The sequence below is a fragment of the Vipera berus genome (assembly GCF_964194415.1).
Source record: "Vipera berus genome assembly, chromosome: 4".
Taxonomy (NCBI): Eukaryota; Metazoa; Chordata; class Lepidosauria; order Squamata; family Viperidae; genus Vipera; species Vipera berus.
The window spans coordinates 12,408,111-12,434,263 of record NC_138206.1 but is presented as its reverse complement, the minus strand read 5'-3'; the positions used below and the strand labels follow the sequence as shown (position 1 = coordinate 12,434,263).

The 26,153-nt window shown below is 43.3% G+C and overlaps 1 protein-coding gene across 1 annotated transcript in view; it reads right to left on the bottom strand.

Moving 5' to 3' along the window:
• FAT3 (FAT atypical cadherin 3) overlaps window positions 1-26,153 on the bottom strand; it is a gene marked incomplete at both ends in the record, with an annotated part of 425,634 nt that overhangs the window by 132,022 nt on the left and 267,459 nt on the right. Inside the window, 3 exons of the mRNA XM_081327912.1 lie at window positions 698-4,771; window positions 16,505-16,715; window positions 19,091-19,366. Coding sequence (XP_081184038.1) covers window positions 698-4,771; window positions 16,505-16,715; window positions 19,091-19,366 — 4,561 coding nt within the window. The remainder of the gene's footprint in view (window positions 1-697; window positions 4,772-16,504; window positions 16,716-19,090; window positions 19,367-26,153) is intronic.

Below are 26,153 nucleotides of genomic sequence, written 5' to 3'. Positions count from 1 at the left end.
AGGGTAGCTCACAAACTGCAAGCACAGGACACTGCAACGGTTGGAAATCTGGGGCAGATTGCCGAGTGCCTGGATAGCAATGGCATGTAGACTTATATACCGCTTTATACTGCTTTAGAGCACTCCCTGGGTTGTTTACAATGCCAGCATTATTTCCATACTGCCCCCAACAATCTGGCTCCTCATTTAACCAACCTCAGAGGGATGGAAGGCTGAGTCAACCTTCGAACTCCAGGCTGTGGGCAGAGTTTGCCTGCAATGCAACACTTTAACCACTGTGCCACCAGGTCTCATGATCACAGGGTAGAGATGCTGTGATGGCTGGAAGTTTGAGGACTGGTTGTAAGTCAGTTCGAATGGTTACTGCGACAAGTGGTCATTGAGGACCACCTGTAAAATTTGGGTCTGCTCATTTCTGCTATTTAACATTCTTTTTAACCAGAGAAGCCGGGCTGGAATGAGGAAACATCTGCAGGAAATTGTCTATGGAGGTTCTCAGTCATGCAGGTCATGGTTGTTCCAAAGGTGCTTTTTCAAAAGGCAACCGGACTTTGTTTGTTCCTTGATGTCTTTGAGGAAACACAAAGTCCAGTTGCTTTTCGAAAAAAGCACCTTTGGGACCTCTGCAGGCAAAGCCTAAGCTGCCGCAGCACGGTTTCTTCTTACAGTGTAACGCTAGCTTAGAAAGGAACCTTACCTGTAATATGGTAGCTAATTTGGTGGTTAATGTCAGAGGTATCTTCATCACAAGTGCTAAGGACAGCCACGACTTCTCCTGGGGGGTCACTCTCTTTCACAGATCCCCTGTACATATCCTGCTGGAATATGGGAGCATTATCGTTGATGTCCATCACGGTGACGGAGATTAAGGTGGTCGAGGAGAGGGAGAGGGCTTCTCCCAGGTCAGAGGACACCACAGTGAAGGCAAAAGTGGGGTCCTTCTCATGGTCTAAATCTTTCAAGGTGCTGATCCAGCCACTGTTGCTGTCAATAGTGAACACCTCCGAGATCCTGTCGATATCCAGTTCTGTTAAGAGAGAATAGGTGACTTGACCGTTGGCCCCCGAGTCTGCATCAGTTGCTTTGACTTGTACAAGTTTAGTCCCTATTGGCATCCCCTCCATTACGATCGTGTCATATGTGGCTGCCTCAAAAATAGGCTTGTTGTCATTAATGTCCAGCACTTTAATGTCCACATCCACAGTTACTACAATGTCCACCTTATCAAGCTGTAAGGTTGCAGCCACTTTAAAATGAAAGGCGGGATCTGCCTCATGGTCTAGCCTCTTGTCCAGTTTTATAATGCCGGTGTCTTGCTCTATAATGAAAACTCCATCCTTATTGTTTCCAGTCAATTCACCATTAACTGTGCTGTAGATGACTCCTTGGTTAGGCAACACGTGAAGAGCATCAATTGTACTCCCTATCAGGGCATCTTCTGAGACTGTAAAGGAATACTGAGGTTGAGAAAAAGAAGGCAAGATGGTTTCTGGAGGTAAAACATGTATGTACACAGGGATAAGGGAATGCCGTATGGGAATGCCACTGTCAACGGCTTTGACAAAAAAGGATAGCACCGTATTTTTCAACTGGTTGAAATTCCCTTTGGTTACCATCCACCCATTGTCTGGGTCAATTTCCAGGAGATCCGCAACAGAAACAGAGGCTTCGCTGTACAGGGAGTAGACAATCCTAGCATTGGCACCATCATCAGGATCAAGAGCTTGGACCTGGGTGACTAAGTGACCTTTCCCCACATCTGCTTTGACACTTGCTCTATATTCCACAGTCATGAACTGTGGGGCATTGTCGTTTTCATCCACTACTATGACTCGGATGGTGCAGAACATGCTCCTCCCTCCACCATCAAGAGCTCTTAAAAATATGGTGATGTCACCTTCTGAAGGGAGTTCCCGATCCAGTTTCTCCGTGGTGAGGATCTGCCCTTTGTTATCAATGACAAATCTGTCTTTGGCAAAATCATTGATGATGGAGTAACTTATCTGACCATAGATGCCCGAATCTCCATCGGTTGCTTTTACGTGAATCACCCTGGTTCCCGGGACAGCGTTTTCTCTGACTTCTGCCACGTAAATACTTTGTGTGAATACGGGGCTGTACAAATTAGCTCCAAGAATCTGGATATGGACTTGAGCAGTGCTGGTAAACAAACCATCAGAAACGGAAACGTTCAAGCTGTACATTGATTCCATTCTCTGCTTCCGATGATTTGACAGTGTGATTATACCACTTTTGGCATCCATCACAAAACTGGTACGGTCATTTCCAGATAAGATACTGTACTCCAATCGGTCAAAATCGGAGCTATCTGCATCGGAAGCCTGGACGCATGTCACAAAATGACCCCGAGGAGCTAATTCACTAACATAAGATTCATATATCAATTGATTAAAAACAGGAGGATTGTCATTCATATCGGTCACGTAGATATTCACTAGAACTTCACTGCTTAGAGGTGGGAATCCATTATCAGTGGCCCGTACTTTTAAGCTGCACTGCTGCATCAGCTCATGGTCCAACAAACGAGCTGTTAGGATAAGGCCACTGGTCCCGTCGATATGAAAATAATCCGTGCTATTGAAAGTGTCCTGGACTATCTGGTACTGAATGATTTTGTTATTGTCAGAATCTGCATCAGTAGCAATGACCTGCAAGACAGGAGTCCCAATCAAAGAGGCTTCGGATAATGTGGCGTTGTAAGCAAAGTGGTCAAAAACTGGAGCGTTGTCATTGATATCTTTGATAATTAAGTCCACTGTAACTTCAGCTCGGGCGCCGGTAAGAGCATCGCTGGCTCTCACCGTCAGCTTGAAAATGGGATTGAGTTCATAGTCTAGTGGGCTGATGACACTGAGGACTCCTGTGTCAAAGTCAATGTTGAACTGATTATAAGGATCCCCATCTATTATGATGTAAATGATACCTTGACCTTCTGGGCTGGTAGCATTGATGCTCAGGATCGGGGTGTTCATTTCTATGTCTTCATTTACAGAGGCCGTGTAGAAGGGCTTGTCAAAGATGGGCATGGCTTTATTAACAATGGTGATAGGCAGTTCCACCGAAGCAGACAGTGAGGGGTCACCTCCATCTTTAGCTATGACAATAATTAAATATTCTATATTGGATAAGTCAGAGTTAAAGGGTGCTTTCAAGGTGATGCTCCCACTGTGACTGTCGATTTCAAAGTGCCCATAGTCCTCCTTCAGTAGGTAAGATACATCCCCATTTGCACCCTTGTCTTTGTCAATGGCCCTCACTCGGTATATCAGAGTGCCAGGGTCAGCCTCAACTTGAACAGCAGCATAGTATGGAAGTCCAACAAATACCGGAGCATTGTCATTGATGTCTTCAATGAGAACTCGGACAACCACCCTGGCCACCCGCAGATGGTCCAGCTCACGACTAGCTTCCACCACCAATTCATATAATTCCTGTTCTTCCCGGTCAAACGGGAGGCCAACAGTTTGAATAAGACCTAAAGTGGGTTTGATCTTGAATTTGTTCCCTGGATTTAAAATGCTGTACTTCAAGGGCTCGTTGAGACGATTTCCAATCGCGTTGACCACTGCTACCTTGGTGATGTTGGTGCTGTTCTCCAAGATGGACGTAGAATAATGGCTTTGAGTGAAGTGAAGACCGCTATCCATGGCTTCCTTGACCATGATTGTCACTATAGCACTACTGTAAAATTTCCCATCAGATACTTTTACTATCAGCATGTAATGGTCTTTGGAAAGGCTGTGGTTTTTTATAGTTAACACCCCAGAAACCGAATCAATGAGAAAATATTCCGTGTTCCCTTCAATCAGGCTGTAAGCCAGCTCAGAAGGGACTCCTAAATCTGGGTCCACAGCTTTGACTTGAAGAACCTCCACTCCCACGTAAGTTGGCAGAAGCAAGATGGTTTCAAACATGGCCTGACTGAACACTGGAGGATTATCGTTGACATCCGTTACATCAATGGTAACTTCCACGGGACTTTCTGCAGTAAGCTGTGGATTGCCACTATCTCGAACGTGAACGTGGAAGTAGAAATGCGGGATGGTTTCATGATCCAAATCAGCAATAGTTCTAATTGCACCAGTACTAGAGTCTACTGTAAAATAATTCTTGGCAGTGGACTCAACAATCTGGTAGACGAGCAGTGCATTTTGATTACTATCAGCATCTGTGGCTCGTATCACAAGTGGATGGTTTCCCACGCTCCGGACTATGCTATTGACAGGTGCGGCCTCACTGATGCTGCCCAAGTATTGAGAAAAAAGAAAAACAGGTGAGTTGTCATTTTCATCCACTATCTGAATGTTTACAGTGGCATTCGATGCCATCCCTGCCATGTTTGTGGCTTGCACAGTGAGCTGGTAAGAGGAAGTATGTTCATAGTCAAGAGACCTCTGACTTGTGATGACACCAGAATAAGGGTTGATCGCGAAGGCTCCGTCTATATTGCCATCTCTGACTTCGTACACTAATGTAGACTGACTGATTGCTGAGACTTGGACAACCAAAGTCCCAAAATCAACATTTTCGTTTATTTCAGCTTGCCATTCCTTGTGCGTGAATTTGGGGCGGGAATTGTCCGACATGGTCACAGATATGCGGACAATGGCAGTAGCTGACAATGGGGGGGAACCCTGGTCAGCTGCTTTAACTGATAGCACAAACTGGCCCATGGTGGTCAGGTCTGGTTCTTTCAGCAAGGTGATGATGCCTAGAACTGGTTCAATCCTGAATGTGTTTCCAGTGTTCCCTGAAAGAATGAAATAGGGAAACAAAAATTAAATGTGAAATTTAAACACGAGGAAAAAAAAATCAAACTATAATATCGGAGACTGAAAAACATTTCAGTGGGCACCTACTGACATCACATTAAGAGAGTAATATGTGTTACCCATAAAACCGAACTGAACCAATCCTTAAATTCGTAAGCTACCAATTCACAACCCATTTCCTTTGTTCAATTTTTCTCCACATCTTTTATATAATGGACTTTATTCTGAAAGCGACTGAGCGTTCGAAGTTTATCAATCAGAGAATACACCCACAAGTTTTTTTTAAAAAAAATAAAAAATAAATACAGAAATTACTTATTTTTCAAATGAAAAGAATTTGGGGCAGGAAATAGAAAAGTCTGTGCCGGAATTATTTTGTGTAGAGAACAGCTCATTTTGGGAGACTTACACAAGCCAATTAAGAAGCCAGCCAGGACTTTAAAAGTTTCCAACTTGGCGGAGATGGCAAAGATCTCAGCGTATTTGAAAGATCAATCGCAACAGAGATATACCGTGGAGTGGAAGAGATGGATAGATTATATTCAGAATAAATATGGGACTAAAAAGTTTCACTTAGCATTTGAATAAGTAGCGGATTTATATGATGTATAATTAGCTTGTAGTTATTTTATTAAGAGTTAAAGTGCGATAGAATTTAATATCTTATTGTTGTTTGCATATTTTAGATTATGTTTGTTTGTATTTTTATACCCTGTATTTAGCTCTGGGAAGTCGGGGAGGGGGGAGGGGAGGGGAGGGGAGGGTTGGGGAGGGCTGGGGGGAGGGGAGGGGGAGAGGGTTTTGTATTCAAAAATGTACTGTAAAACTTTTCAATTAAAAAAAAGAAGAAGCCAGCCACTCCTGTTCATATACTTTGGTGAGGTGGTTAAAACGATGGGTCTAGAAACCAGGTGACAGTGAGTTCTAGTCCTGCATGTAAGCCACTTTGGGCCGGCCACTTTTTCTCAGCCCAATTTACATCACAGGGTTGTTGTGGAGAAAATAGGAGGAGGAAGGATTATTATAGGTATGTTCACAGTCTTGAATTACTTATAAAGTAATAAAGGCAAGATAAAAACCTAACCAACGAATCAATAAATGAATGAATGCTTGGATCATTTTTGGTAAAAATGCCATTGGGGAAGCTGGATCTCAGAAGGGTGACTCGGAACAGCAAAACTGGTAAGATTGGAGGTCTTCTAGTCCAACCCCCTGCTCAAGCAGGAAACCCTACACCATTTCAGACAAATGACTGTCCAATCTCTTCTTGAAAACCTCCCGTGTTGGAGCACCCACAATGTTTGGAGGGAAGTCGTTCCACTGATTAATTGTTCTAACTGTCAGGAAACATCTCCTTAATTCTAGGTTGCTTCTCTCCTTGGCTAGTTTCCATCCATTGCTTCTTGTCCTGCCTTCAGGTGCTTTGGAGAATAGGTTGACCCCCCCCTTTTTATGGCAACCCCTTAAATATCAGAAGACTGCTATCATGTCACCCCTAGTCCTTCTTTTCACTAGACTAGACATACCCAATTCCAGCAAACGTTCTTTATATGTTTTAGCCTCCAGTCCCCTAATCATCTTTGTTGATACTGAGATTCAGGATGCTTTCCCTATGCAGTGACCATCTCCATCTTCAAAGGCACTCTGAAAGCGTCTCAAGTCAATAGAACAAAGCATCCAGAGTCACAGTTCGACTCAGCAATCCATCATAAAAATACAGTACTATTATTGGCAGTTCTTTTTCCCCTTCAAAAATTTTCTGCTTGGCCTCATTGTGTGGTTATATCCTTTGATTTGGTTTTAGAATTATTTCCTTTCTCTTTTCTCTAAACTGCCTTGTCTTGTCCACACACACACACACACCCTTTTTTTAAGGCAGACTTGAGTGTGCATTTGCAAATACAAAAGACATCATGCTGACTGCTCTCTCTCTCTCTCTCTCTCTCTCTCTCTCTCTCTCTCTCTCTCTCTCTGTGTGTGTGTGTGTGTGTGTGTGTGTGTGTGTATGTGTATGCAGTCTCTTCATGCTTTTGTGCACTGTTAGCGCAGACCATGGTGCATTTTGATGCAAAGCCATGCTTCAACTTGCTGGTGTGATCCGAACCTTGTAGTTTTTCTCTCTCTTTAGCAATTCAAGCATAGAAAGTAGCTTTGCTAAAAAAAGGGCACTTGACTCGTTATAACTTTTTTGTTCACTCAGTGTTCCGTACCAGCCTGCTACCGGCCCTGCAGAAAAGGCAGGGACAACCCCTTTTACAAGAAGGCAAGAGGCTGGAATTACGCCTGCCAAATTTATTGCTACAAAAACAAATAGAACAAGACACAAACCAAGAAACAGGAGTTTTTCAAGCGGTTGCCTTCAGCAAACCAGCCCTCCCACGCATTCCCCCTTAAATACAGTTCAGGGCGTGGCTTCTCTCTGCCTCCTTCTGAGGAGCCCCATTGCCTTCCTCTGTTTACTCCTGATTGACTGCCTCCTGCGTCGGGCGTCCTTGAACAGGGCCAGCTGTGGGTCATCTTCATCCACGCTGTCAGGCTCACACAGCTGGGTCTGCGTCGTGACCAGATGAGAGGGGCCTGGCTGGGGGCTCTCATCAAGCTGTCCAATCCCCTCAGCAAGCTCTTCAACACCCCCCTCCTCCTCCTCCTCTGAGTTGTTCGACCAAACTGCCGAACCCACAGGCTCACCCTGAATCACAACACTCAGTTACTAACAATGTAAATACAATTCATATTCAGGATTTAGGATACAAATACTGACATGCATGCAGGGAGACTTTTTTTTCTGTTTTCCTTCCTTCCTTCCTTCCTTCCTTCCTTCCTTCCTTCCTTCCTTCCTTCCTTCCTTCCTTCCTTCCTTCCTTCCTTCCTTCCTTCCTTCCTATAAACCTGCACAATTATTCATGATTTTTGGCGAGGTTAGGATTTTGCAAAGACAACATAGATCCTGAAGTTTTAGATCATTTTAGAAAATAACTGCTTAACAGGGTGAGCGTATCAGTATCCTTCTACCTTGAGGATTAGAAAATTTGGGACCTGACGCCAAATGCATCTAGTCCTCAATATATGACAATAATTTAGCTCAAAATTTCCACTGCTAAAGCAAGGCAGTTGTTAAGCAAAGTCCTGCCCCTATTTTGCAAACTTTTTTTGCCATGGTTGTTAAACAAATCACTGCAGTTGTTAAGGGAATCATGTGGTTGTTAACCAAACCTGGGTTCCCCCATTGACTGTACTTGTCAGAAGCTCCCTAAGAAGATTGCAAGTGACAATCCTAGAACCCTGGGATGCTCCAACCATGATGGTGACCAAGTCCCCAAACTTTGATCACATGACTGTGGGAATTCTGCAGCGATCCTAAGTGTGAGAACCGGTCATAAATCATTTTTTTTCAGTGCCGTTGTAACCACAAATGGTTGCTAAATGAATGGTTGTAAGTCAAGGACTACCTGTAGTTTTATCTTTAATGCAAGATGACATTAACAGAACATTTCAAGTCTGTCCCTCATTTTCACTCTCCTGAAAACTACAGCAGGGCTTTTCAACCTTTTCACCCATTGTACCACTTTTAAAATATGGCAACATCCGAGTACCACCAGTTGCCTAGCAAGGTGTCAAAAACTTGATGACCAAAAAAAGGGAGGGGGGAGTGATGAAGTACAGGTAGTCCTCGACTTACAACAGTTCACTTAGTGACTGTTCAAAGTTACAATGGCACTGAAAAAAGTGCCCCCCAAGCCACAGCCAAGCAAGACACCTGCCTGCCTGCCCGGCGGCGCTCTTCCTCCTGTCCGAGGTTTTCATTGTTGTGAGCATTTCTGTTGAGGATTGGCAGCGGGGGTGGGGTGGGGTAGTGTTTGGTTTTTATTCCCCCCCTCTGCTGGGTGGTTGCAGCAGGTTTTGATGACTTCACATGACCCTGGGACACTGTGACCATCATAAATATGAATCAGTTGCCAAGCATCTGAATGTAAATCACAAGACCCTGGAGATGCTGCAACATTCCAGCTCATCGGCGCTTCTTCTGGGCTCAGAAGCACCAGGATCAGCGCCAAGCTCCAGCTGGAGCCTGGTGCTGATCCTGGTGCTTCCACTGAGCCCTGACAGCCCTGAAGAAGTGCTGATCCTGGTGCTACCGCTGAGCCCTGACAGCCCTGCAGCTCCAGCCGTCTCTCGCTCAGGCTTGTGCGGTGCTGCCACCGGTTCAGCTCATTCCCCTCCCCCGCTACTTTTCTAGGATGGTCGCGTACCACCTGCCAGGTGCCAATGTACCACAGGTGGTACCCGTACTACTGGTTGAAAAACCCTGAACTAGAGAACCCGCTTCTGGGATATTTTTACCACCCATCCTCTTTTAAACTATTTTTTTTTAATTGAAATGAAATTCAATGTAGACAAAAGTTAACGTTTTACATTTAGGGCAAGAAAAATCAAATGTAAATGTACAGATTACGTAAAACCTGGCTAAATAGTTATAACTGTGAGAGGGATCTTGGGGTCCTAGCAGACCATCATTTAAATATGAGCCAGCAGCTACCAAAAAAGCCAACACAGTTCTAGGCTGCATTAACAGAGGGACTTTATCAAGATCACGTGAAATGTTCATACCGCTTCATAAAGTCTTAGTAAGATCACCCTTAGAATACGCCATCCAATTTTGATCACCGTATTAAAAAAAAGAGAAAGATGTAGAGCCTCTGGAAAGAGTGCAGAAAAGAGCCACATAGATGATTGGGGAGCTGGAGGCTAAAACATAGGAAGAACAGTTTCAGAAATTGGGCTTGTCTAGTCTAGTGACGCGGTGGCTCAGTGGGTTAGGACGCTGAGCTTGTCGATCAGAAGGTCGGCAGTTTGGCAGGTTGAATCCCGAGTGCCGCGTAGCAGAGTGAGCGCCTGTTACTCATCCCAGCTTCTGCCAACCTAGCAGTTTGAAAGCACGTAAAAACGCAAGTAGAAAAATAGGGACCACTCCGGTGGGAAGGTAACAGCGTTCCATGCGCCTTTGGCGTCTAGTCATGCCGGCCACATGACCACGGAGACATCCTCGGACAAGCGCTGGCTCTTTGGCTTTGAAACGGAGATGAGCACCAGCCCCTAGAGTTGGAAACGACTAGCACGCATGCGCGGGGGAACCTTTACCTTTTACTTTAGTCTAGTGAAAAGAAGGACTAATGGCGACATGATAGCTGTCTTCCAATATTTGAAGGGCTGCCACAAAGAAGAAGCCGTAAACCTATTTTCCAAAGCACCAGAAGGCAGGACAAGAAGCAGTGGATGGAAACTAATCAAGAAGAGAGGCAACTTAGAACGAAGGAGAAATTTCCTAACAGTAAGAAGAATAAAGCAGTGGAATGTCTTGCCTTCAGAAGTTGTGGGTGCTCCATCACTGGAGGCTTTTAAGAAGAGACCGGACAACCATTTGTCTGGAATGGTATAGAGCAGGGGGTAGGCAACCTTGGCTCTTTTATGACTTGTGGACTTCAACTCCCATGCTGGCTCAGGAATTCTGGGAGTTGAAGTCCACAAGTCATAAAAGAGTCAAGGTTGCCTACCTACCCCTGGTATAGGGTCTCCTGCTGGATCGTGGGTTGGACTAGAAGACCTTCAAGGGTTCCTTCCAACTCTGTTATTCTGAACTAACGTAATATCAGTCCATTGTCTTAGCTGTAGCTCTTCCTCCTGTCTCCTACAATCATCCCCAGTTGACATTACAGCAAATTAGTCCTAGATATTTCCCGTCAAAGGTGCACCTTTGGATTATAAATTAAAAAGCGTTAACAATGGATTCAGTTAAAAGGGAGAAGGTACGTTCCACCTAGTCAATGGGACTACTGTACTGCAGGTACAGTATTTCTCAAATGAGATGCTTGAGCCTTCCCACAGAATCAGACGTTTATAAAAGATGGGGCCTCTCGGAGGTTATTAAGTGTGAAATTATTGGTTTCTATTATCCGGTGCAGTGTTCATGTTAACTGAATGCCCTGGAAAGTTTAAAAAAAAAAGAAAAAGAAAAAAGAAAAAGAAAAAGAAAGCCATAAATATAGCCCGAACACATCAGTTAAAATTAACATCCTCTCCGCAGATTCTTTCATGGATCAGAGAAATGGCGGCCTCAAAAAGCTATATTACAGCGCATCCAGGAGCATCTGTGGATAATGAAACAGTGGGAATTCACATTTTTATCTGAAACAGAGGCTTGAAGCTTCAAATTGCTGGCAGAGAGAGGGATGAAAAAGGAACCAGTGATAGTCATGGAGAGATAAAGTCTCATTAAAAGGTTTCAAGCTTCTGCACAATTGTGCTGCAGGAAAGAGCTTCACACCATCCAACTTCCTGGCTGCTGTCCTATGCCTCCCTCCTTCATTATTAGAAGCATTTTATTCTTTCTTTCTATCATGCTGAACCGACGCCATGTCATCGCTCTGTCCATTCACCACAAAGGCGAGGAAATCATTTGCCTACAAAGCGCTCAGCTGCAAAGCGGCGGGGGGGGAGGACCCCCCTCAAGAGATAAGAGGGGAGAGGAATTGTGAGCTTAAATGTCTATAATTCCAACCCACCGGGAATTGTGGATCAAGGTAGGAGCTGCTCTAGTGTCTTTGTTCCATTTTGAAATACGTCTCTAACCACGCAGATGGGAGTAGCGTTCATTTTTCTAAATCATACCCAATGGTGAAAAGATAACTCCTCTCTTTCCCCAAAGATGCTTTTTCAAGAGGCAACTGGACTTTCTTGGTTTTCTTTGAAGTCGTTTCATTTCTGATCCAAGAAGTTTCCTCAGCTCTAACTGGATGGTGGGGAATGGAAGGATTTATACTCCTTGCAGACAGCTGGTCATTTGCATTTTTTTAAGAGAGTCGTTGAGGCCCCATGGAGGTTTATCTGTATCCTCAGGGTCACCTGAGTGGTGCAAATGGGTGTGGAGCCTTCTTGGGATTGCTGAAAGCACTGCCTTGTAAACTGGAGATAGATGATGTTGTATTCTCCCCCTCTATGGAGAGAGGGCTGTTCAGTTTTGACATAGATGGCCTCTTTGACCCCTTTCAAACCAGCGGTCCTCTCTGTTCAAAATGTGGACTTTGCTGTCTTCGAAAGAGCGGCCTTTGTCTTTTAAATGCAGATGGACTGCTGAATCTTATCCTGATGGGTTTGTTCTCCTAGGTTGTGCCATGAGTTTATGAAGTGGTTGTTTTGTTTCCAGTGACACAGGCAAAACTCCAGGTGGCCTGAACAACTCTCTAAATCAGACATGTCAAACACAAGGCCCGGGGGCCGGATCCGGCCCGCGAAGTGGTTTCATGCGGCCCGCGAAGCCATCCTGGAAACAGTGAGGGAACGGCCCCCACTGCCTTGGCCCTGGCCCAGAGACCCTCCTTCTGCCAGAGACCCTCAGATCTGTCCCACTCCTGCCCAGGCCCCCATAGGCACCCTTGATATGAACGATGTAGAGCTGGCCACGCCCACCCAAAAGGCCATACACACTCTAGCCACGCCTACCCAGTAGGCCACGCCCATCCTGGCCATACCCACCCGGCCCCCTGAGGGCAACCGCAATGCTGATGCGGCCCTCCATGAAATTGAGTTTGACACCCCCGCTCTAAATTAATGCAAATCACCAGCTGTCTCCAAGGAGTATAAATCCTTCCATTTTCCCACCATCCAGGCAGAACTGAAGAAGCTTCTTGGATGAGAAGTGAAATGTCTTCAAAGAAAAACAAGGAATTCCAGTTGCCTCGTGAAAAAGCATCTTTGGGACAACTATGACCTGGATGACTGAGAATCTCCATAGACAGATAACTCACTTCTTAATTAAAAACAAAACAAAACAAAACTTGTAACACTACCATTTTCCTTAAAGCACTGAGGTATCTTTGTCTAGACCAGGTTGGCAACTTTAAGACTTGTGGACTTCATGCTGGCTGGAGAATTCTGGGAGTTTAAGTTTACAAGTCTTAAAGTTGCCAAGTTTGGACACTCCTAGTCTAGAGCTTCCAGGAAGGGCCAGGCATCCAATATTATTGGTCCATGATCTACAGAATCATGGGTTGGTGAGTTGGAAGAGGCTATCCCGGTTTGCTGCAGGACTCTGATTGACAGATGAGTGTTCAACTTTTACTAAATAAATATAGTGGAACAAAGCTCACCTCTTTTTGTGTAATGGTTCCTGTGCCTTAACATTAGGAATGTTTCCTAAAAAAATTTATCAGTTATCTGTTCTCTGCAGTTTCTGTCCGGTTCTGGCGATTAATATTTTTCATAAGTGTGCTCTTATGTGGTTTTTAAGACTGCTATCATTTTCATTTTATTCTATTAAATTTATAAACTGTCCATTTCCCTCAGAGATCAAATACGAATTTTTGTAGAAGGACAGGCAGAGGTATCAGTCTGGAGTCATTAAATTCCTGCTAACGATCTAAGACCAACTCTGCTTGAATTCTGTTAATGTCAGGACCCACCTCAATCCACATCTTAGGAAATAAGAACTCTTGGATGCAAGTTTAGTCCAAAAGGAAAATGTTTACTAGGATAGAATCGATTGTGGCAATACAAGACGGAATCTAACAAAGTTACATTTCAATCCTATATAAAGCATTCCCATTTCAGCCCCTCCCCTCATCCATTTGGTCAGGCTCTCATCATTTGCTTAGGTGTCAGGCCCTTCCGTGGGAAAGGGAACTCTCCTTGGTTTTATGGTTATTGCTTTCCTTTTTCAGTTGTAAATGAAGATGCAATCCAGATCTGTCTCTCCCCCTCCCTCCCCCAGTTCAAATGTTCCCTGTTGTTTGAAGATCACCTTAAGTCTATCCTCTCCCCCCCCCTTCGGAGAGATGGCAGAATCCCCAGAATAAGCACATTGTTCTACCTATACATTTATGAAATGTGATATAAATGGATTCTGACAGTTAACTCTTATGTAGTGCCTATTTAGTGTTGACAGTTAGTTAACTAGATTCTTGTATGTAGGCATGAATGATAAATCAGCTTAACTAGAATTTAGGGTGTAGTCCTGATTCTTCCTGCTTGACAATATCATCCCTAGTTTTTCAACTTTGTCCTTGTCCTTTGAACCTGCTCCATTTTCCTGGAATATTTTTAAAGTTCAATGCCTGTACCTGACCAGCACTGAGTACACTGCTACTTCCCGTACCTGAAAAAAATAATATTACATGGAGGTAGAACTGCACCTCATGATCAATCAGGAGTCTAATATTCTTTTACAGGCATTTTCTTTTTACCAAGACAGATATATCCCCTTCCTGTGAAATACATTTGATTTTAATCTCCTATGTAAAAAAAAAATCAGCACTAGAGTCTACTACATGTCACTACTGTTTTTCAGCCTGTCTTTCCAGATGCATCATGTTTTGTCTTCTGGAATAGTAGATATCCTACCCAAATTATCTCACCATCAAAGTCATTAGTGAGGTTCTTTCAGCTGGTCAACTCCTCGGTGAGTGCTGCTCTTGAAGCCAGCTGTGGGGTTTACCTAATAACTGTCCTAATTACTTAACCATTTTAGATCATCTGAGCATGTTCCTTTCAAGAAATGCCCAGGAAAGAAGCCTCTATTTTTCAGAGAGCCCAGAATAATATCACTGTAGCACGCCAAACTTTTAAAAAGTTAATAAAAATAGAATAGATCCCCTTGGACACCACATTTACTGAGCAAAGTAAACATAACCATTGCCATTTTTTCCCCAAGAGAGAAAGTTAGAAACACTTAATTCATCACCACGGAACCACTAGCAAATCCCTAAATCACACTCAGGAGTATATTTAGTGAAATTCTCTTTAATCCCTAGTCCACCGGCACTGACTATTTTCCTCCAAACTGCATGGGAAATATATACATGGTATCATCACAGGACCAGTTTGCTTGGAGGAAGAAACTGAAGGATGGAGGTACCAGGTAGGTGTTGTGATTCAGGGTCAGTCTGTGGGTTCGGCAGTTGGGTCGGATGACTCAGAGGAGGAGGAGGGGGGTGTTGAAGACCTTGCTGAGGGGGTTGAAGATCTTGCTGATGAGAGTCCTCAGCCAGGCCCCTCCCACTTGGTCACCACAGAGACCCAGCTGTGTGAGCCTGACAGCGTGGATGAAGATGACCCACAGCTGGCCCTGTTCAAGGACGCCCGACGCAGGAGGCAGTCAATTAGGAGTAAACAGAGGAAGGCAATGGGGCTTCTCGGAAGGAGGCAGAGAGAAGCCACGCCCTGAACTCTATATAAGGGGAATGTGTGGGGAGTGCTGGTTTGCTGAAGGCAACCGCTCGGATAGTTCGTGTTTCTTAAAGCTCCTGTTTCTTGGTTCGTGTCTTGTTTGTTTTTGTAGTAATAAATTTGGCAGGCGTAATTCCAGCCTCTTGCCGTTTGTAAAGGGGTTGCCTTTTCTGCAGGGCCGGTAGCAGGCTGGTACAGAACAGTAGGAAATGATAAAACATTCCTTGCTAGCTTAGCTCCCGTCTCCTGTGGCTTGTAAGCCCATCTTGAAAATGGCTTTATTTTGATTTGGAATGTAATAGCAGCTCACCCTGGAATCAACCGGTACAAGAAGTCCTTGACTTACAACCACAACTGAGCTCAAAATTTCTGTTGCTAACTGAAACATTTGTTAAGTGAGTTTTTCCCCATTTTTACGAACGTTCTTGCTACAACTGTTAAGTGATTCACTGCAGTGATTAAGTTAGTAACAGGGTTGTAAAGTGAATCTGGCTTCTGACTTTGTCAGATGGTCACAGAAAGCGATCCTATGACCCCGGGACACTGCAACCGTCATAAATAAAGAGTCAGTTGCCAAGTGTCTGAATTTTGATCACGTGATCATGAGGATGCTGCAATGGCAATAAGCGTGAAAAACGGTCATAAGTTACTTTTCGGTGCTGTTGTAACTTTGAATGGTCACTAAATGAGCCATAGTGGCACAGTGGTTAGAATGCTGTATTGCAGGCTAACTCACTGCTCACTGCCAGCAGTTTGATCCTGACAGGCTTAAGGTTGACTCAGCCTTCCATCCTTCCAAGGTCAGTAAAATGAGGACTCAGATTGTTGGGGGCAAATACAGTATGCTGACTCTGTCAACCGCTTAGAGTATATAAGACTTATATACCGCTAGGGCTAGGGCTGTTGTTTTGAGTCTAGGGCTACCTGTATTATCAAATCAAAAGAACTGCATGCCTACCTAATCACAGTTCTAAGTCTATCCTCCAAAAGGACAAGAGAAGATTGTCTGTTTATTTTAAGATTTCTAAATAAATAAAAGCCTTGATCCTATGCTGGCCATTTCTTGATCTGCAGCTTTAGAAGTAAGTTGGGAACTTTAATCTCAGAAGTGATTCATAAAATAGTTTAATCTGAAATCCCATTGCATTCCAGATGGTGTATTTCTTAGCAAATTAGCTTTGGAAAGAAAGACAACCGTATCCACAACTAAAATAAGGTGAACAATTTTTTTAGAAGGATAATACGCATCACAAGGCAAATAAAGGCAGCTGCTTAATAAAGCTTCCTGTCTTGAAGGCAAAACAGATAAAAGCCAAGGAGCTAATTATTAGGACTAATTAAGTTTTATTGCAATCCATTGATTTCTATGGGAACTGACCATAAGATTAAGATTACATTTCTCCACACTTTTAACTGCAGTTAAAAACTAGCATTACATCCCATACATGTGCATAAAAAGTCTTAAAGGTTGTTTTAATTCTTTGCTTGCTAACCTGCTTCAATGGTGTATATCAACTCTGCATTCTCTCCTTTATCTTTGTCCAGGGCAGTGACCTGCAAAACTGCAGATCCGATGGCAGCTGATTCGAACACAGAAGCTTCGTACAGAGGACTGGTGAAGTAAGGGCTGTGATCATTGGAATCTTCCACGTTTACAACGATCCTTGCCAAGTTACGTCGATAGGGGAACTCCTGGTCTCGAACCTGGAGGAAAGAGAAAATAATCTCTTGAGAAAGACAAACGAGAAATATCTGTCATCCTTGTGCCCAGTTGGAATGTGGATTAGTTTTTAAGTTTGCTTCTCTAGTTTTTCTTAAAAAGTTCCCGATGTGCTCCAGGGCATTTGTAAAAGCATAGGACTCTTTTGTGAGTACTCTATGATTTATATATTTTACACTGGATTAATGCCTTGGTAAGGCCACATTTGGAATACTGCATCCAGTTTTGGTCACCATGATGTCAAAAAGATGTTGAGATTTTGAAAAAAGAGTGCAGAGAAGAGCAACAACGATGATCAGGGGACTGGAGACTAAAACATATGAACGGTTGATGGAATTCGGTATGTCTAATCTAGTGATATAGGGACGTGGTGGCTCAGTGGGTTAGGACGCTGAGCTTGTCGATCAGAAGGTCGGCAGTTTGGCGGGTCGAATCCCGAGTGCCGCATAACAGAGTGAGTGCCTGTTACTCGTCCCAGCTTCTGCCAACCTAGCAGTTCGAAAGCACATAAAAATGCAAGTAGAAAAATAGGGACCACTATGGTGGGAAGGTAACAGCGTTCCGTGCGCCTTTGGCGTCTAGTCATGCCGGCCACATGACCACAGAGACGTCCTCGGACAAGCGCTGGCTCTTCGGCTTTGAAACGGAGATGAGCACCGGCCCCTAGAGTCAGAAACAACTAGCACGCATGTGTGGGGGAACCTTTACATTTACCTTTAATCTAGTGAAAAGTGGTGACAGGATAGCAGTGTTTCAATATTTAACAGGCTGCCAGAAAGAAGACGGGGAAACAACCTATTCTCCAGAGCACCTGAAGGCAGAATAAGAAGCAATGGATGGAAACTAATCAAGGAGATCCAACTTAGAACTAAGGAGAAATTTCCTGACGGAGAGAACAATTAATCAGTGGAACACCCTGCCTCCAGAAGCTGTGGGTGCTCCAACACTGGAGGCTTTTAAGAAGAGACTGGACAACCATTTGTCTGAAATGCTTTAGGGTTTCCTGCCTGAGCAGGGGGTTGGGCTAGAAGACCTCCAAGGTCCCTTCCAACTCTGTCATTCTGTTAAAGATGTCTGTTGCAGATTGAAGAGCTCTGGATATAGGAGAATATGGTCCTGTGAGCTGGCCTCCTAGTTTGAAAAGCGTTGTATGATTGTGCCCAGAAAGACTATTGTTATTATTCCTCATCCTACCAAATAAGTGATGGTGGACAACAGCTGCATCATCTATAGTTGACCATTTCAAGGTGCTCATCTTGCCCATCTTCTGAGAATTCCCTTCACACATCTCCACCCCAGGGTATTACAAGTCATCCTCGACCTACGACCACAATTGAGCCCAACATTTCTGTTGCTAAGTGGGACAGTCACTTTGCCCCATCTTGCGATCTTTCTTGCCACCACTGTTAAGTGGATCACTGCGGTTGTTAAGTTAGCAACACAACTGTTAGGTGAATCTGGCTTCCCCATTGACTTTCCTTGTCAGGATGTCACAATAGGTGATCACGTGATCCTGGGACACTGCAACCATCACAAATATGAGCCAGTTGCCAAGAGTCTGAATTTTGATCAAGTGACCCTGCTTCAACGGTCTTAAGTGTGGAAAATGGTCGTAAGTCACTTTTTTCAGTGCCGTTGTAACTTCAAGCAGTCACTATATGAACTGCTGTAAGCCGAGGACTCCCTGTATGGCAAATTTTAATTGATGGGCATCTTTTAGTCACTAAAGTGAATCCAATTCCAGTAATGCTAATAACATTTCCTAGGGCTTTTGATACCAGAGATGGAAGTCAACCTGAGTTTCAAAATTCTTAGAAATCATATTTGACCAAAAAAAAAAAGGTTATTGTTCCATTAACACTCAGCAGACACTTCACAGTGGGACAATTTGTACCATGTAATTTAGGCACCAGCAAATCAGTATCGTCTGCGGTTAGAGGACCCGGCAAAAATCTGCAATAAAGCGGACCGCTTGGTTTTAAGAGCTGAGCACAGCAAGAAAGGTGATAATCGCTTTGTTAACAGCTTCCAAAAGAAATGTTAAGATTCTGAAGAAACACTTTTAAAAAGTTACCTCTGATAAAAGGGCCCTGACACTGGGAGATGATGATGTTCCAACCATGTCTGGCTTCCCAGATGGTGTAAGCATTTTGCAAGATAAAAATCTCCCTTTCGTATTAAACCTCACAAAGCCTCTACAGTGAATAAATGCATTGCCGTGGAAGGGGGAGAAAAAAAAACACCTAATTATTGCCTCCTTACCAAATCTAAAGCCGTTTTGCTTATCAGAAGACTATAGCATGCACCTATTAAAGCTGGCAATTGTGTTGGAGAGCACAGCTTAATATTCCCTGCTTACCATTATGTTGAGGATGTGCTTATCTTGAGCTTCATGGTCTAAACGCTCAGCGGTATAGAGCACGCCTGTGTTGGGATCCATCCTGAATTTTCTCATACTGATGGAATCAAGACTACTGTGAATGATGTAACTGAGTTTGTGCTTCTCATCTCTGTCCATAGCTTCTACTTGAAGGATCTCAGTGTCCGGCATGATGTCCTCAGAAATCATTACATCGTAGCTTGGGTGGGAAAATTCTGGACCGTTATCGTTGTTGTCCAAAACTTTGATTAATACCTTTAGTTAAGAATCAAAGGGGGCGGGGAAAGAGAAGAGAGAATAAGATTTATATCTTTACCAACTCTTGTCAAAAGGACATATGATTATTTGAACATACAAGACATACATTCAATTTCACAGCTACAAAGATTGTGCGCCAGTTGTGACCCTACCTGGACCGAGATGCCCTACGCACAGTCACTCGTGACCTCCCATTTAGACTACTGCAACGCTCTCTACATGGGGCTGCCCTTGAGGACCACTCGGAGGCTTCAACTGGTGCAGAATGCGGCCGCGCGAGTTGTGATGGGGGTTTCCTGATACTCCCATGTAACACCTCTGCTCCGTGAGCTGCATTGGCTTCCGGTTGCCCTCCGGGTGAGATTCAAGGTGCTGGTGATGACCTATAAAGCCCTAAATGGCGAGGGTCCAGGATATTTGAGGGAACACCTGCTGCCAGCATCAAGTTCCCTTCGTCCAGTGCGCTCACAGAGGGAGGGTCTCCTCAGGGTGCCGCCGGTAAAAGATTGCCGGCGGATAACACCCAGGGGGAGGGCCTTCTCTGTGGGTGCGCCTGCCCTCTGGAACCAGCTGCCCGTGAAGCTCAGGACTGCCCCTGACCTGCGTTCATTCCGCCGGGACCTGAAGACTTGGCTCTTTGAGCTCTCTGGCCCAGGCTGAGAATTTTAACTGGGGTTTTATTTTCAGGGATAATTTAATCCTTTGTTTGTCTTTTAACTTTGTATTTTGTATTGGTGTGATTTTAAAATGCCCTGTAAACTGCCCTGAGTCCTTCGGGAAAGGGCGGTATATAAATCTAATAAAATAAAAATAAATAAATAAATTGTTGGCCCTGCAGGTACAAAAATAGCCAGAGAAATGACTGAAGCTGGGAAATGGGACCCTTGTCAGTCAACAGGAGTGCTGATTTACCACTAGCTTATCAGGTACTTAGGAGCTGAGGGTTTGGCAGCACAAGGAAATAATAGCCAATTGCCGGCCATCAAAACACTAATGACCAATCGGAAGGCACCACATAAATACAACTCATAGAATATCCAAAAGCATATATTCCAGTAGGGAGAAGTTCCATGAAGATGGGATCCAGCATGAGTCCAAAAGCTCGGAAGAGTAAAACCGCTGGGCCCTGTAACTGACCCAGTTTGGATCTTGGACATAAGTTTGCATAAGAACAATAGCTAATTATTAGATTTAGTGCTTTAGATGCATGTGTGAAAGTCACCTGTCTCTTCATACTTATCTAAAATCAAAACTGAACCTAACTATCCACTCCCAAAGGTGCTTTTCCAAAAGGCAACTAGACTTGTTTTTTTCTTAAAGACGTTTTAGATGAGAAGCAAAACTTCGAATACTGCATCCAGTTTTGGTCACCACGATGTAAAAAAGATGTTGAGAATCTGGAAAGAGTGCAGAGAAGAGCAACAAAGATGATCAAGGGCCTGGAAGCTAAAATATATAAAGAACGGTTGCTTGAATTCGGAATGTCTAATCTAATGAAGAGAAGGACGAGGGGGGACATGATAGCCGTGTTCCAATATCTCAGGGGCTGCCACAAAGAAGAGGGAGTCAAGCTATTCTCCAAAGCACCTGAAGGTAGGACAAGAAGCAACGGATGGAAACTAACCAAGGAGAGAAGCAACCTAGAACTAAGGAGAAACTTCCTGACACTTAGAACAATCAATCAGTGGAACAACCTGCCTCCAGAAGTTGTGAATGCTCCAACACTGGAAGTTTTTAAGAAGAGACTGGACAGCCATTTGTCCGAAATGGTATAGGGTTTCCTGCCTGAGCAGGGGGTTGGACTAGATGACCTCCAAGCTCCCTTCCAACTTCTTCTTCTTCTTCTTCTTCTTCTTCTTCTTCTTCTTCTTCTTCTTCTTCTTCTTCTTCTTCTTCTTATTATTATTATTATTATTATTATTATTATTATTATTATTATTATTATTATTATTATTATTATTATCAAAAGAAGTCCAGCTGCCTTTTGAAAAAGCACCTTCGGCACAACCAGGACTTGGATGACTGAGACTCTCCATAGGCGTAACTATCCACTGAGCCCCTTGCTATGAACATTTCCTATTCCTTCCTCCAAAAAAGGTTTTGCATTGCTTATATGGAAAGATTTCTGTGTTTACAGCCTAAAGAAAAGACAACTGGCGATGGATGTGGTGTTATCTTTCAAGTATCTGAAAGGGGATAGTCAATCAGAAAAAGACATGAGAGTAAGACTCAATTTTATGGGCTTACATTAGGTTAGATGTATGTCCATTTTTAACCCTACTTAGAGGGTATTTTGTTACACTACGATTCTGTATCTCAAAAATAGCAGGAAGCCATGGAATCATTTTAGACAATGGTTGGCACAGGGCTTTAAAAAGCAGAAAAATAAAAATTAAAGTAGGTATGATCTTGAGAGGCATTTGGCCGAACCATTTCTGACTTAGAAGGGTTAGGGAACTCTTCTTCCTGAGTTGAAACTTTCATAAAATGGCTGAACAGGGGATCTCTTGAAGATGCTGCAGCCTCTGATTTCATTGATTAAACAGAAGGTTTAAATCAAGCAGACCATTTCCAATTCTTTGGCTCAATACGTCACATGTAAGATCATTGTTTCTGACGTTTTTTGGATAAAACTAGACAAAACACAAAGGCCTGGTTTTTTTAAGAAGGTCAGCAGTTTGGCAGGTCGAATCCCGAGTGCCGCGGAACAGAGTGAGCGCCTGTTACTCGTCCCAGCTTCTGCCAACCTAGCAGTTTGAAAGCACGTAAAAATGCAAGTAGAAAAATAGGGACCACTCCAATGGGAAGGTAACAGCGTTCCGTGAGCTTCTGGCGTCTAGTCATGCTGGCCACATGACCACGGAGACGTCCTCGGATAAGCGCTGGCTCTTCGGCTTTGAAACTGAGATGAGCACCGGCCCCTAGAGTTGGAAACAACTAGCACGCATGTGCAGGGGAACCTTTACCTTTACCTTTATCTAATTCTGAAAGCTGGACCATAAGAAAGGCTGAGCACCAAAGAATTGAGGCCTTTGAACTATGGTGCTGGGGAAGACTCCTACGAGTCCCTTGGACTGCAACGCATTCAAACCGGTCAATCCTAGAGGAGATCAACCCTGACTGCTCTTTAGAAGGCCAGATCCTGAAGTTGAAAATCAAATACTTTGGCCACCGAATGAGAAGGAAGGACTCACTGGAGAAGAGCCTAATGCTGGGAAAGGTTGAGGGCAAGAGAAGAAGGGGATGACAGAGAATGAGGTGGCTGGATGGAGTCACCGAAGCAGTAGGTGTGAGCTTAAATGGACTCCAGAAGATGGTAGAGGACAGGAAGGCCTGGAGGAACGTTGTCCATGGGTTCGCGATGGGTCAGACACGACTTTGCAACTAACAACAACAACATCTAATTGTGAGCAAAGAAACTGGAAGGATGAATACATTTCTGTGTTGTAGGAGGTCTCCAAACATTTCTTGGGGATAGGACTTAATGGTGACTGGAGAAATCTCCACAGTAGCAGTTTTCTTCTAGTGTCTTCTGTTGGGATTTTAACTTAAGAGAGGAAATTGAGAAGCAGACAGATATTTGGAAAAATCAATGAATAACAAAAGGATAGGAGATTCGCTCATACCCTTCAACTATACAATTAGTACAACATCACAATGCACTCACAAACATTTCATATTTTTTCCCTATGACCTTGGAAAAGTTTCTAGGGCATTTTCTCTTTTATTGAATTATTAGGAAAAAGTGAAGGATTTCTCTAGGAAAACAATCCAGCAGGCTTTGGTTGGTAAAATGTAAGTAGTTAATTCCCTACAATGGACAAGTGTAAAGAGAAGCAGAAATACTGTTGTAAAAATTACATATGTGCTACTGGTTTTACAGCAATATTTTTTGAAAATAGCTCTTCATGAAACATGAAGTATTAGCTTTTCATAGCATTAGCAACATTTCCTAGCATCTGTCATACATTTACCAAAAAGTACACCAACAATTGCTCTTCTCCTCCGTCAAGTGCAAAGGTCCATCTTGGGAACAATCTAGAAGGCAGTCATAATAAAACTCTACGTTAAGGCTATATGTTACTTAAGAAGCTGTGGTAGCCTTAGGGAGTTGTTATTTTGTAAGGCTAGGGGAATGGGAAAGAAGTGATACCCAATTCTGTAAAAAGTTATCCTGCATAATCTATAATACCCAAACTGACATTCTGTTACTAAAAATAAATAAATAACTGAAGTATAGTGTTATATCCTGAAATTGAGAACGTTAGTGATTTAAACCTGTGTTTCTGTAATACGTTTTCTTTCCTTCTGCATCTTCTAGGAGGTAAGGATTCCCCCTCCCCCAAAACCCCTGAATTCAATTTAAAATTGAGTTAAACTTTGAATATGGCTGCTTTCTGTAGCTGAAGGGCTTCACTTTTAGTTGGCACTTTGTCATGGACACAACTGTCCCCAATATGCAGCAGCTGCAGATGATTAGCTGTCAAAGGATTTGTCAGCCCAAATATCATGGTTTATGGAAAAAAGAATGAACAGCAGCAGCTCGTGCTATGGCATAGGCTACTTCTTAAAATCACCCGGGATTGGGGAAAACGTCTCCCTTTAAACAGAAAGTAATTTTCAGCAGAAAGGAAGAGGAAATATTTAATATCACACATGAAGCTTAGAATAGAAGCCACCGCAACCAAACTTTTGTTTCTCTTTTATTTTATTTTATTTTTTATTTTAATTCCATTTATATCCCGCCCTTCTCCGAAGACTCAGGGCGGCTTACAAGCTTAGCAGTAGCCTTCATTCTATGTATATGCCTGCTTATTAGGGCTTTCATACACCCCCCAAGCGGCATTATTACAAAGTCAGCTTAATTGCCCCCAACAATCTGGGTCCTCATTTTACCTACCTCGGAAGGATGGAAGGCTGAGTCAACCTTGAGCCTGGTGGGATGCGAACCTGCACTGATTGCAGGCAGCTGGTGTTACTTAAGGAGGCATTAGCCCACTGCTCCACCAAGGCTTTTGCCTTTTTGAGTGGCGTTTTCTCATATCCTTTTGAATTTTCTTCTTGTATTTTATATATATAGATAAAAAAAACCACCCATATTTACTCTAATGTACGGGAAAACAAAATCTCCCAATATATGTTTGGATTGTTTGTTGTCCAGATAAAATTCAGGTGCTTGGCATGAATTTATAATGGTTACGATGTCCTGGGGTCATGTGACTGCCGTCTGTGACCTCCTCAAACTTTACTCAACAAGTAAAGTCAATCGGGGGTGCCAGATTTGGGTAACAACCACATGATTCAGTTAACAACTGTGGTAAATTCAGTGAATAGCTGTAAAAATCAGATACGACTCACTTAACTGCCTTTGTTTAGCCACTGAAATTCTCATCCCAAGTGTGGTCGTAAGTTGAGGACTACCTATTTATAATGATAGGAGGGGGAGGGGGAGAGGAAGAAGAAAAAAGAAAAAGAAGAAAAAAAGAAAAGAAAAAAAAACCTGGTCCCTCTTCCTTCCTCTTAGTTTTTGTTTTCTGCAAAAAATGCTGAGATCAACCCATCTTTTAGGGGGAAAAAGATGTGAAAAAAAACCCCTTTCCCTCCCATTTTTCTCCCTGGAAAAAAACATGGTTTCTCCTTGGATTTCTGAAAGAGGTATCAGGAGGAAAGTTCTGAAAACGCAAACCACATGCAGGATCAAAACCTTCTTTACAGCTGAAGTTCTTTGCCCGCGGAAAACTAGGGGACAGCATTCACACCTTGACAATTCAAGTCAACCACGTTTATGACATCCCAGCAATTTTTTTCCATTTTTTTTCCATTATTTTTTTCCCATTATAATAATGTCAGCTATCCTAAGGCAGGGTTGTCAAACTGCTGGCCCGTGGGCCGGACGCATCATGTGGAAGCTGCGCCCATCCCACTGCCGGCAATGGCAAAACAGTCCCGATACGTTGCGCGACGTCACGAGTTTGACACGTCTGTTCTAAGGCCATTTTTCTGCAGGAGGGAATTGCTGTTCTATTATATATTGGTTTGGTTTATACAGGTATGAACCTGTTAATATGATCCTTCCCTTTGAAGAACTGAAAATTTGGAAGCCTTGCCTGTCTGGGTCAGGAGTTGGGTTCAGAAATATGTCAGCAACACCATCATCATCATCATCATCATCATAATAATAATAATAATAATAAGAAGAAGAAGAACAGAAGTTGGAAGGGACCTTGGAGGTCATCTAGTCCAACCCCCCCAGATTATGTTCTAATCTGATGACACATTATTGTAATTGGCTTGACAATCTATAGAGGAACGAGTGAGGGACTGCAAGTATATTTTTGGTACTGTTATTGACCGACTTGTCACATTACATAAACCTTAAAAAGGGGGGACTGCCCTATAAACCTTAAGAGATAAACCAGTATTGGCAAGAGAGCCACAGTGATCAGTTAGACAGTTGGATCTGAGCTCAAGAAGCCTAGAAACGAAATGCTAGGCAGGCATCCTGGCTCTAGGCAGGCCAATTTATTTTTGATAACAGTTTTATAATTCTGTTAATGTTAATAATGCTCTGTGAATGTGAGACCCACGTCAAGCTTTCATGCTTGAGAAAAGCTAGTAATAAATCAAGTAATCAAAATAACTGTATCTGGCATGTCTATTTTATTGGCGAATTGCAAGGTGGTTAAGATCAGACTGGACTAAAAGGGTAACCCAGAAGCAGTGAGTCGTTGGATAATGAATTCACTTGCATGCAGCATTATATTCTGTGTCACTGAGATTTTGC